Raw genomic sequence first — 13,746 nt, forward strand, 5'->3', positions numbered from 1 at the left:
CCTGCCTCTCTGTCACTAAAGAAGTTGCGTATTCATGTGAATGAATACGAGAATATTTACGTACATATTACCCTCTTTTTCACGACTTCTGCAGATCTGCCTGTAACTGTTGTCAGATTCTAGAGTTGTTTATTACATAATGCTCTGCACATAGCTTTCTACATAGTACTGATCCGTCACAGCAACAGGCGACCTTTGTACACTGATCTACTAACATACAGTTTATATGAATGGGTCGATATTCAACTGCTATGCTTTGACGCGACTGATAGTATTACATTGGTATCGTGTGTTAACGTTTTGCGCGGAGAAAATGGCATGGTCCTTGCAATTAGTTCATCAGTCTTTCTTCATCGTATATCCATATTTAAGTATCAGTTAATTTATCACTCAAATATAGAGTAAACAACAACAATTACTTTTGGGATTTCCTTTTCCTCGCGCAAGTCTGTTGCAGCAGCAACTAAAGTACATATGCGTTAGCTATTTAGTATTAGATGGAGTAGGTCATGTATTCTATGAGGAATACTATGGCTGCAGCCATATGTTGTAAAGCAGACGAAGCAGTTAGAGTAGTAATGTATTCAGATTGCCAGTTGAGAGAGAATTATGGCCTTTATTTGCTGAATCCTTTCATCTTCCTATTGTTATGTTGCTTAGATCTTAGGATTAATATTCAAGATACAAAGATTGCTTAGAAGGCTCATTTGATTTAGTACTAGCCGCTATAATCCCACCATACAGTTCCCATAATTGGATACACATCATAGTTGCGTTGTAAATGCCTCTCAGACTATGTTGAGATTAGAACTTAGTGTATGCTCAGATCAGTGGGTGGAGCTAACTCAGCACCAGTCCCCAAGCGTCTGCTTTCATATTCTTCTCTGGGTCTCATATTGTTTTGTGGATGGAAATATTGGGAAATGTCTTGACCTCAGTGGTGTCCTCTCTGACCTCTGTACATGTCGAAGTTCTGACTCTATGTACGTCCTACCAATCACTACTTTGAACGTAAATTCGAATTTAAGAAATTTAGTGTTAAGCATCATGAGATGCAACATTAAGATTTAAGAAAGAGTTCTTAGTTTTTTCTAGTCTATAATGAGCATATCCAACGAATACATGCAGACAAATTTAGATTTACCTCAATAAATCGCTGTTAATTTTTAGTAGAGCAGTGTTCTTGAATAGATATAAATTTTTGGTTATAACTAACAACAATTGAACTTGCAAATAGTAATTTGTAAGTAGGTATATCTAGTATTTCAATAGTCAGTTAAGAGAGTTTGAGAAATGACTAATTGCAATCTTATCTGATGTTTGTTCCCAGGAGTAGAACCAAACTCGGTGTGTCATGATGATCTATTGGGAGTGTTTAATCTCAAATATGTTTTCCTCGAACCACAAATCTGTGGACAGACTTTAGGACTCTACTGGTCAGTTGAATGATGTACTACAGTATATAAATTAGGAGTTATTCATATAGTATTCTAATTGGAACCTGAACCTGAGTGAAACATACTATAGCAGTTGCTTATTCAATCTTACAAAAACGTCATTAGATACATAATGATGAGTCTTACATACAATTTAATCTAATTGATGATAAATGAAGACATTTATTTTGAATAACTCACAAGAAGTTAATGTGATTTGCTAATCTTTTAGTATGATAATCCACTGTAGGAAATATATGGCTTAGCATGTTATTGTAGTTAGACTCTTAATTATCAAGTGAATTATGAAGTGTCAATTTCGTGTCAGTATATAAATCTCTTACAGTATTCCTATAGTAACGCACCCATATAGACATTTCCACCAAGAAAACCTAACATTAGAGACCTCTTGCGAATATTTAACGCACTTATGGTGCTTTGAACCGAATAACAAATCATTTGTAATACTATTTTTTTCTCTTTATAAAGTGTTTACATTTATGCAAACTTTGAGTAAGCTACATTCACTATATTGTGAATGTGAGTCATCTATATGCTGATAGAAAAATTCTGAATATAGACAAAACTTAGTAATAGCTAACTCACAGAGGCATTCGGAGATCGCTAACTACTGTCATATGCCACTTCTAGATTTCAGCTAACGCCAGTGAATGAGCTTATGTAGGATCCAGTGGAATCTCGCGCACAGAAAATATCCATCTATATAATTTTGAAGGCGTGAGCCAGAGAAGTATCATATCGTAAAGGAAAATGATGAGTTTGTGTCCGATTGCTTTCCGTACAACTTCCCACTTCTCTCTCTAAGCACGCAATTACTCTCTACCTTTGTGTTATCCCGTGCTGTTCTTCTTACAGTAGTCTGTTGGTAGGGAAAGAATCTCCATCACTTGACGCATCTGGCTGCAAACTAGAACTAGTGGCTACTTTCGAACCAAGTGGCAGTGCAACTTTGTTAACACAGAGATACAAGGACGACGGTGATGGACCTGTAGCAATGGAGTCAATATGGATACCTATCGTGATGATATAATTCCAAAGCTCTCTACACAACTGGTAAACTAACCTACACACGCTATCTTTATACCATCTCATACCCTAAAAAGATCAAAAATCTGACTGTTTTTTATAAATAATCATGGATATTTACTTATCCTCGACATGTACTTAATGATGGCGATACAAATGCATCTAACCAATAATAGAGAGCTAAGATCAAAGACATAGTATATTATTCACCTTACGCATGCCTATGGAACGAAACGCTAAGCCTCGTAGATGCAGTAGAAGAGTTATCGCAATATAAGTAGAGCCAAAATCGGAAAAAAATTACTGACCTACTAAGTATGTCACCGCTTACTAGTAAGTATACTAACTCACTTCCACAAATAGAGCGTTAAACTTTGATAGCAAATTGCCTTTGTAATCAATAAGAACTAGAACGGTGCCTACCTCTGTTTTATGCTCGCTACTGAGACTTTTCAGCGCTGCCATCACATTTCACACACAAGCGACTTCTCGCGAGCTTACCAGACTGAGCAGCAAATAACATCAGTAAAGAAATGCTGGTTTTCAGCTTATAGTCAGAGGAGAAAAGAAAGTTGACTAAGTTCGTATCCAGGTGTTTCATATGTACCGTATCACATTTGGATCTCTCATGCTCACCCCCCACACTCTTTAGTACTGGGGCGGTCTGTCAGGATATTAGACACTTGAATAGGAGGTACTACCTCAGTATGGCCTAATTCTTCTGTCTCTACAGCAAATAATACTGAGTGGCGGGCTGATCATCAGATACCGAGTTACATCACTTTTCCGAATAATGCTGCATAAGAATATATAAATAGAGGAGATCAGTTTATTGTAAATAGCTGGGAAGACCAGTGGGTTTTTTCAGCATGATTTAGGTTACTAAGGTGTAAGTAATTATTCTCTATTCGATTCCAGTCTTCTTTCTCAAGCCACACAGTAATCTCTGAGGCCAAAAATATAAGTACAGTGCATTGATACAATCATTTGAGTCTGGACTCTAGTGTAGTTTAAAGTGAAGTTATTTATCCAAATTCTGAGGCCCCTTTAGATGTTACCTTGCGGAAGAAATCATATATATACAGTATATCCCTGCATGCAGCCAGATTAATGATCTTACTTATGGCATTAGAGATTAGAAGCACCAATCATATGATATTGTATTCATTCTTGAGAGCCTACAAGCGCAGAGAGTATTATAATGAGCGAGTCTCTATTATTGTCACTCTACACAGCGAGGACAGATCAGTTGCATGAATATTTTGTAATGACCAAGTATGGAAAGATAGTTCACACGTCACAATTGTAAGTCTGACTTTATGTATATTGTGGTCCAATTTAATTGACACAACATTCTGTATGTCATGTTCGTGGGGACAGGAAACGTCAATCTAAAAAAAAAACTCGCGCGCCGATCTGATGTTACCCTATATTACCCACGTTCGCCGGACGCACTGTTTTTTTCGAGTTGATACATGGCTAAAGCGAATGCGTGAGAATACCGACCTTGTTGTCCTGGAGATCAAGCAATGTCCTCAACCCTTCTGAGCAAGCTAGTCTCGGAGAAATAATAAACAATAGGTCTGACATATTCTCGTGACGGTTCCTCCATGGAGACCTAAGTCAGGTATATGAGTGCACTCCTTGTCATGGTGAACTACCACTGATTAACCCAGCGCGTGGGCTCCTGGCCATATTCTAACGAAATTGGTGTGAATGATCTTTTAAGTCTGGAGTGAATGATTAACAAGACAATAAAAGACAAACACAAATGCTTTTCTTATAGCCAAACTAGCTTTTAGTTGGATGTAATGATCCCCATAGTTTAGCGACACACAGCAACAGACACAAAGGCCTGAACACAATATACCACACACGTTAGATTAGTTAGCGTACTTAAGAACAAAGCATCCGTAAGAAGCTGTTGAGGTTAGAGAAAAAGAAAAAGAGTACTGTTCATGGTAACTCTCATATAGAGAATAAAGGAAGCCACTGATAGAGAGTATCCATGGATGTAGAGAAAAGAAGAACCAGAGTGTATTTGGGCAGATGGAGTGGAGCTTGGTATTATAACATCTCTGGGGTTTATTATTATTTTCTGCAAAGCCATTGGTGACTTTGAAATGATGCTTACATAATCCCATGTATGTGTTAAAAGTCATCCTTGCATTTGTAAAATACCATATGAAGAACTGGACAGAAGAACCAGGTAAGTGAAAGGTTTCGCCTGATATAGGACACAGTACGCTCTATGGTAACTTATACTGTCTCATTGGATGAAATAAATCAAGGCAACATGATTCAGTAAAATAAATACTAAGAAAAATATGTGGAATATGTCCCTACTTGTTTTTAATTCCCTTTCTTAATATTGAGAGAAATTTATGGATAATACTTACATGTGACTGTTATTTTAATCCCATATGTCTGTTAACAGTGAAATTTTATTTCAGTAGATGCTTTTCAATGTAAAAAAATTAAAAAGGAATTATTTTCTAAGAACAATTTTTTCTATATGTTAAATTCAAGAAAGTTGTGGTAAAGATTTGCTGTTCTGCTGTCTTTGATACATGTGACAATCTCCTTTGATAAACTGCAGGGTTTCTCATTACTGAGCAGAAATGGCAACTGCTTGAGACCTACTACTGACAAACATAATCTCAATGTGTCTACACTAAGCTCTTTAAAAGATATTTTTGAGATTTAAAATGAATACTTAATCCTAAAAAGAGGTGATAAACCTGTCTTCTGAAACAGTCAAACTTTGTAAATTCCTAGACTTGTCTACAAATCATTTTATAAGCCTCTGTGTATATAAATTAATGTCATGTGCTAAGCAGGAATTGGTAGACCATCACTCCATGGCACTTTATGTTTTTCTGGGGTAAATCTTAGAAAACGTTAAGGAGCAAAATAGAGTTGTGCTCTAAAAGTTTATAAACCATGACCAGGTTCTTGAAGTTTTACATCAAAAAGACAGCACAAGGTGTTGGTCTCAATACCCAGCACACCAAGACAAATGAGCATGCAAAGTGCTGCTTTTTGGCTTTATGGATCATTTTCTAACAACCAACAATCATTGAATACAAAAGCACAACTTAGCAATCAGTCATGACAGCCTATGTTCTTAAAGTCCTCAGGATCCTTCCTTTGGATAAGACCTAGCACGAAAAGCTGAAGAGGAACAGCCACCTAATTCTCTATTATTTTTGAAATTAGGAAGAGGCATAAGCAGACTAACATAAAGCAGAAGCTACCACTAGAATTCATGGGAATACAATCCAGACACACAGAAAAGAAGGGTGTTGATGGCACATAATTGTCTTTCTATTAGGAGACTCAGTAGATGTTGTTACACATTTAGACATCAGGTTGAATCAAAGAAAGTTTCATAAAAATCAGAGAAAGTCTATTAGAAAACACAGTTTCTATGGGGGAAAGAGTGATTAAAATGGGGTAAAGAAGACAATGCTCAGTAATGAGAAACCCTGCAGTTTATCACAGGAGATTGTCACATGTATCAAAGACAGCAGAACAGCAAATCTTTACCCACAGCTTTCTTGAATTTAACATATAGAAATTGAATAAAAATAAGTAATTTTGGGTCAGCCACAATAAATAGAAAATTGATCTTAAAAATAACAATTTGTTTTCATGAGCAACGAGTTTTGCTGGATCTGTTACAAGTGCTTTAAGAAATAATTGACCTTTAAACATTTCCACCTTGGAAAGCCAGCCAGTGCTATACATAATTACAGTTAGGGAAACAAGTAGATTTCTATTGTGCTGATTAATCGACCAAAATATTTTGAATCCTCTTTGTGAGATAGTAAAATCACAATAGCAAATACACTGAGTTTTGTAGTCCAATTTTGAACCACTTCATAAAATACTATAGTATAAACCATACAGTATAGTCTATGATCAGATACATGACATAAATATTGAACAATGACACAGAGCTAATCTTACATTTAAAAATATTATTTAACATTAAATATGTCTAGTTCTAAATCACAGATTTGTTTTCTCTAACTGTATTAAATACTGTTGTTATAACAAATTGATCTTTAAGTTATTTTTTCCTTAGAGCTTAAAGAATTCACTGAGTGTTATTCATAATCTTTGCATTTGGGTTATATGATAAATTGTTATAGCTTAAGAAAGTTGAAACTATTAAATGCCTTCCTGTTTTATTTATGTAGGTGAAATATTATGAGTACTCACATATTAAGATAGATAATTGTATATGTACAACACTGAAATGGAGGATAGATGTTTGCTCAATTGAACACATCATGCAACGCCAAGTGAAGTATGTGTCTTGGAAACTTGGGTTCTTTGTGGCAATGCTAAAAATCATGGCTTCCCTGTATTAATATGGGATAGTTGTCAATTGCCTTCTCAGGCTCCTGTGTATGTTTTGTCTATTTCCTGGATATTAGCAGTCTAAAGAATTATTAAACATTAATTCAAAATTCAGCTTTCCCCAGGTTATATTGTCAAAGGATCTTAATCTAAGCCTGCTCTGCTCTTGAAAATGAATATAGACATTATATACTTACTAGGGAATATGGGTGTCACCAAATAGTTCTGTTTCAGAGGATTCACTTACCTATGTATTACTAATGCTCTACCTACAATTAAGCTAACTCATTAGATTTTGTTTGTTTGTTTGTTTATGTGATGGGGTTTTGCCATGTAGACTAGGCTCAATGAGAACTCAGACACCTCCTACCTCAGCCTCCTGAATTCTGAGATTACAACATTGTATCAAAATTTGGTTATTTATTTTTTTTACAAAACCAATGTTTAAACAAAGATATGACTTATCCTACTTTTAGAGGAAAGGGAAAATAATATTAAATAGGTCATGTAACTTCATTAAATAAGAATCTTGCAGAAATAATTGTGTCAAACAAATTTATTTTATAAGAAAAAATTAACATGCATGTTAGACACTGACAATCCACTCATTTCACTATCATATCAAAGATTCTTTTCCTCTGTCTTTAAATTTTTTAAATTCAAATCTAAGGTAATCAAATTACTTTTACAGAATGGTCCAATACACACAACCAAATAGACTCATGGCTGCATACACACCCATTCATGCACATAAGCACGTGTGTATCTATTGTGTTTGTATCTCTTTACATACAACCAAAAAGTTCCAAAAATAAAATTTCCCTTACTTTGTTCTGTGAATTAGAATATTTTTCTCTCTTTTGTTTATAATTCAATTATATTTGATCCAATTCTCTATTATATAATTGATGGTTATGACTAAGTGGGTTGATTTTATGACTCACTGGTGGTGATCATACTTGGAAGCTCTTGCCCAGATGACATCATTTTCTAATAGCCACTGTGCCACTTTGTACAATGCATTAGGGACATTCCACTTACTAGCATGTCTATGGTATTCTTCTACAGTGAAATCCTTTGCTTGTCCCTTCCTGCAAGGCTTTTTAATACAGAGTTGTACTCAAGCATATGGTTTTAAAACATTGTAATATTCTGTCTCCTTTTAGGTACCTCCATATTTAGGGAAATAAATATTGTTCTGTATCCTTTATTTCAGATAAGTGTTCTAATAAATAGCACATTATTACATTTATCTAACTGTGTCAAACTTAGTCCTGAAGATGCAAAGTAAATACAATAGGTATAAATACCTGTGCTTTGAGATAGCTCTCCTGTTAAACCAGGCTCACTTCCAAAAAGACAGCTAAGAATATATGAGCTCTTCCAAAGACTTTCTTTAATAAACCCACTGTCAATACTTCATGAAATCTTATTGCCTATACCACACTTCCAGGTTGTATTTTAAAGGAATGACTTTGAAAATATAGACTATTTTATATAATACTAAAAAGTAATCCACAGTTATATTTCTTACCATGACAACTTGGTAGGACTCTATTCCATCCAGGTCTTCCATCATCTCCCATGATACAAGTGAGTGTTGAATACCCTTGAAGAACATAGCCAGCATCACAATAATAGGTGACCGTTGACCCCAATTTATAATCCATTCCAAGTCTGGTACCATTCATTATATTGCCTGGATCAAAGCAGGATTCCCGGAGTTTTGCTGGAAAACAGTGTCAGTATGATATTAATTGGTTTGAGATACTTTTTTTTTAAATAGTATACTCATCTCCTGAAGAACTGCAGCTATATTCAGCATGCACTGAGAGAGAACACAGTTGTGTGAAAAGAACATAAAGGGCTACAACGTGTAGCTCGGGTACATCCAAATCTAATCCAGGTTCATCGATAAGTCTTTCCTGGAGCTCAGGCTCCAGCACATGCACACACGTCCACACGTCCATATACATTCATTCTAATGTATCAGCTTCACAGTTCACTCTGAAATAGCATTATGAAACAAGGCTGTTGTATCCAGGGGTCCCATAACTATGGAGTCAACTCACCAGGTTGAAAAAAAAAATTCAAATGAAAACTGACACAGTAAAAATTCCAGGAATTTCTTTCTTTCTTTCTTTCTTTCTTTCTTTCTTTCTTTCTTTCTTTCTTTCTTTCTTTCTTTCTTTCTTTCTTTTTCTTTCTCTCTCTCTCTCTCTCTCTCTCTCTCTCTCTCTCTCTCTCTCTCTTTCTCTCTTTGCTTTTTGAGACAGGGTTTCTCTGTGTAGCTTTGGAGCCTTTCCTATAACTCACTTTGTAGCCCAGAAATTTTTTAAAAAGCAATATTTCAGTTCTTTACACACGGAACATTGTACTGAAGCCACACATATGAAACAAAGTGTAGTCTGTCCTTGTTCAAGTCTTTTATCCTTCACAGGATCCTAAGTTTTCAGCTGTTTGAGTACGATACATTTTACACATTATGGTGTACTATGTGGTTAGGACTAAAATGTTTATGTCTGTATTGATCTTTAAGATACTTTGGTCACTGAGCCTTAGATAGTATAGAGTAACAGCTATCTACATATCATTTTTAATTATGCTAGGTGTAATTAACAACATAAAGATGATACAATGTGTGTGGGGGGATATGCATGAGTTGTGTATAAAACACAATTTTACTAGCATTAAATTAAAGAGTGCTTTTCTTTCAGGAAGTCTTGAAAACAACCACGGTGAGATATACCGGAACAACTACGTTCTCCAAGTATAAAATATACTAAAATCACTGTTTTCAGAACAGAACCAGCAGGGTGGTTACCACACTCTGTCACTAAAAATGGAGCTTCATTAATGCAGAGATTAATTTTATTATTTTGTAAAGTAGAACTTCACAGAGAAGAGGTAGAAAAACCCTATGCAATTTAAAAAAGAATAGTAACCTAACATTTCTACAGTTGAACTGAGTCCATGGAGGAAAAGGAAGGCTTGGATTAATAATTCAAAATATTAATCTATTTTTGTTACCTTTACTAAAATTCACCCTATACAAAGTCTATATAACCTTTTTGAAATTTTGTATTCCCAATAAGAAATCATTGGAACTAAAATGCAAATACCTTGCTGTGGTTGATATATTGTGCACCCCAATAAACTTTTCTGGGGTCAGAGAACAGAACAGCCACTAGATACAGAGGCCAGAAAATGGTGGCATACACACCTTTAATCCTAGCATTCTGAAGGCAGAGATCCATCCAGATCTCTGTGAGCTCAAAGCCACATTGAAAACAGTCAGGCATGTTGACTCACGCCTTTAATCCCAGGAAGTGATAGCAGAAAGCAAAAAAAGTATATAAGGCATGAAAACCAGGAACTAGAGTTGGTTAAGTTTTTAAGCTTTTAGCAGCAGTTCAGCTGAGATTCATTCCAGATGAGGACTCAGAAGCTTCCAGTCTGAGGAAACAGGATCAGCCGAGGAATTGGCCAAGTGAGGAAGCTGTGGCTTGTTCTGCTTCTCTGATCTTCCAGCATTCACCCCAATACCTGGCTTCAGGTTTGATTTTATTAATAAGACCTGCTAAGATTCGTGCTACACCTTGCTCTTTTCAGGAAACATATTGACATATTTATAATATTGCTTCTGCAGAATTTTTCTATTGCTAGCTTCAGTGTGAAATAAAATAATTTATCTTATGATTTGTAAATCCTCAGTCAATAAATTCTGTTAAATAATACTGCTCTTGTTTATTACTATGTGTGTCATAACATTGATATCTGGAAAAATTGAAAATACCTAATACAGATTATGAAGAAACAAAATTTAGAATTAATTTTATTAAAAATATATTGTGTTTGCCTTAATGTTAGGTCAACTGATGAACAGATCATAGGGATCAGCTTTTTCTTTCTACTGTTTTCTAAGTAAGATAATTTAGGCAATAAAGTTTTTTTCTCAGCTTTTTCTAAGATACTTTAGTATACCCCTTACAGAGCATAAATTAGTTGAGAAGTAGGCATGAATTTGCATTTAGCTGAGATATAGCAAATAGGCTTTACTCATGTACAATTGCAAGGGTATATGGAAAACGGTTTCATGATAGTATGTGAGAGGACCATGAGGAAGCGACACTTAAGTTTTCAGAGTAACTGTGCTGCAGTCAATTAGCACACTTTCTGTGAGCATTTCAGTGAGATGCTATTCCTGTATCTTTCATCTTCTGGGTTTTCGGAAATGTTTCCTAAATTGGAACTCAGGGTAGAACTTAGATCTAGGTCCAAAGTAATGACACCTCCTCCTTACTTATTTCTTTCATCTTTCCCATCCTTCTTCCTGTCCTTCTTTGTAGATGTATGCATACTCGTTTACATTGAAGATCCAAGGAACTATTCCATACCTAAATTCTCATTGAAAAGAGGGAGGTTGGGAATATATTTCTAAAGCTGCTTATATCCCATGAAAGTTACTATTATCCTAATTATCATTACATGAAAACAAACAAACAAACAACAACAAATAACACTTTTAAGATGATCAAAATGGATCAACTGACAAGAAAAATCATTGCATAGTTTCTCTGTATATGGACTATGATAGCCAATCAATGTAGAGGAATGAACAAGATGGACGAGGTTTGGACTCTTAAGATTCTTTCCATGTGTGGAAATGGTCTGTGGACTACAGGGAGGACAGGCTTAGACCTTACAAATAATGTCTGAAGATAGAATTACACACTAGATAAGATTCTGAGCTATCGAGATAAAGTGGAATCATATTTTTTGCTCAGCTGTATGACTTTATGCAATTTACATAAATTTGCTTTGCCAAAAAAAAGTAGTCATAGAAGAAAATGATTTTTTAATTCATATTTCTTCAGAATGAGCCTGAGTACAATAAGGGCTCATTAAAAATGTTTCTTTTTTGGTGTTGCTCCCAATAAAGGGTAGCCATCACACTTAAACTTTTGACTTAGGTTCACTTAAAAATATCAAGGACAAAGACTGATGTTGAGAAATACTGATATTTAACATGGTATTGAAATTAAATAAGCAAAGCAAAGCAAAGAAAAGTTAGCAGAACAGAAAGAAACAAAAGTGCCCCTATTTATACAGAAAGCCCAAAAATGCTACAAAAATACTCTTACCAATAAAAGGGTTAAGTAACTAGAAATATACAAAGAAATTATTAAATGTCACCATGCCTTCATTATTAAGAACAACCAGAAAATCTAATAATAAGGGCATTACTTATTACCTGCAAACTAAAGGCATTTTAATTAAAATGAGAAAGAATTTATAAAGAAAATTATAAAGCATCACTGAAAGACATTAATGAAAACAGGAGTAAATTGAGGGACTAGCTGTATTAATAGATGAGAAGATTAAATGTCATACATCAATTTACTCCCAAGTGATTTATTAATTCAACATGGTGGCAATCAAATGCAATATGTAGAAGAAGCTTAATTCTAAATATGAAATCGAGGTTCAAAATGTTGTGACAGGCATCAAGGACAAAATTAAAAAAGAAAGAAAGAAAGAAAGAAAGAAAGAAAGAAAGAAAGAAAGAAAGAAAGAAAGAAAGAAAGAAAGAAAGAAAGAAAGCTTGCTTCACAAGCTCATTGCCTTAGGCTTAGTCACTAGCTGAGGGAGCTATTTTGGGAGGTTTTGGAAATTTCAGGAGTTGGGGCCAAGCAGGTGAAACAGGTCATGGAAAGACACATGCCCTGGAGGACTGTATCTGCATTAAGTTCCCTCTTTTCTCTTTCTTCTAAGCCACCTTGAGGCTTAGGCAAAGGCACTTGCCCTGCCTTACCACTGGACCATAGCCAGTAGACTAGGACATGAAAACTGTGAAGCCATGATCCAAAATAAACATTTTCTTGTTTTGAGTAACTCTCTTAGCATTTTGATACCACTTTTTTTTTTTTTTTTAAATCCCACTTACAGAGCTGGTGTACACTTTATCATTGCTGTTTTACTATTCTGAAAAATACTTCCCTGGAGACAGAAAAGGAGGTCAGTGGAACAGACTAGAGAGCTAAAAGTTGACACAGGGAATTGATAGTTGACTGCAATAGCATTATTTGTCAGAAAGTGATGCTGAAGGACTTGATTAGTCACATGTTAAACATAAAATTAGAGTACTGGTTTATAGAAAATAAGCTTTACCTAATTTAATGACTTAAAAGTGGAAAAATAGCTTTGTTCTTTAGAATAAATATAAGAAGACACATTTATGAAAATCTGCAATAAGAAGAGTATTTTTAAGCAATGCATAAAACATAAATTGTGAAGGAAAGGAAGAATTAAGTGATATATATATATATATATATATATATATATATATATATATATTTAGATACTTGTACAATATAGGAATACAGAAATAGAGTAGAATGCTCCATTGACCAAAGATGGAATTGAAATAGTAATTAAAACATAAATGATCTACAGTATTAATTTCTATGACATAAAATATTTTTATAAATAAAATAAATGAATTAGAAAAATTTGTGATTGTAAGAATGCACAGATACGCCGGGCAGTGGTGGCGCACGCCTTTAATCCCAGCACTCAGGAGGCAGAGGCAGGCGGATCTCTGTGAGTTCGAGGCCAGCCTGGGCTACCGAGTGAGTCCCAGGAAAGGTGCAAAACTACACAGAGAAACCCTGTCTCGAAAAATAAAAAAATAAAAAAAGAAAAACAGAAAAAAAAAGAATGCATAGATCCACCAAGATGATATCAGTGTGCAAAATAGGGAGAAACATTCAACTTAATATTACCTGGGGTAAAAATAATAAAATGTCAAAGATCTAATAACCATGAGGTTAACAATGTTAAGATTTAATAAGAGCACTGATTTTTCAATTCTTAAAGCTCTTACCTCCTGATG

At 34.9% G+C, this 13,746-nt stretch overlaps 1 protein-coding gene across 6 annotated transcripts in view; it reads right to left on the bottom strand.

Moving 5' to 3' along the window:
* The window catches only part of Csmd3 (CUB and Sushi multiple domains 3), a 1,154,880-nt gene that overhangs the window by 247,275 nt on the left and 893,859 nt on the right, over positions 1 to 13,746 (bottom strand). For all 6 annotated transcript variants that reach the window (XM_028867965.2, XM_028867960.2, XM_028867959.2 and 3 more), the window contains one exon: positions 8,386 to 8,580. In XM_028867965.2, the coding sequence (XP_028723798.1) occupies positions 8,386 to 8,580 (195 nt within the window). The remainder of the gene's footprint in view (positions 1 to 8,385; positions 8,581 to 13,746) is intronic.

Source organism: Peromyscus leucopus, chromosome 20, assembly GCF_004664715.2.
Source record: "Peromyscus leucopus breed LL Stock chromosome 20, UCI_PerLeu_2.1, whole genome shotgun sequence".
In the NCBI taxonomy this organism is placed as follows: Eukaryota; Metazoa; Chordata; class Mammalia; order Rodentia; family Cricetidae; genus Peromyscus; species Peromyscus leucopus.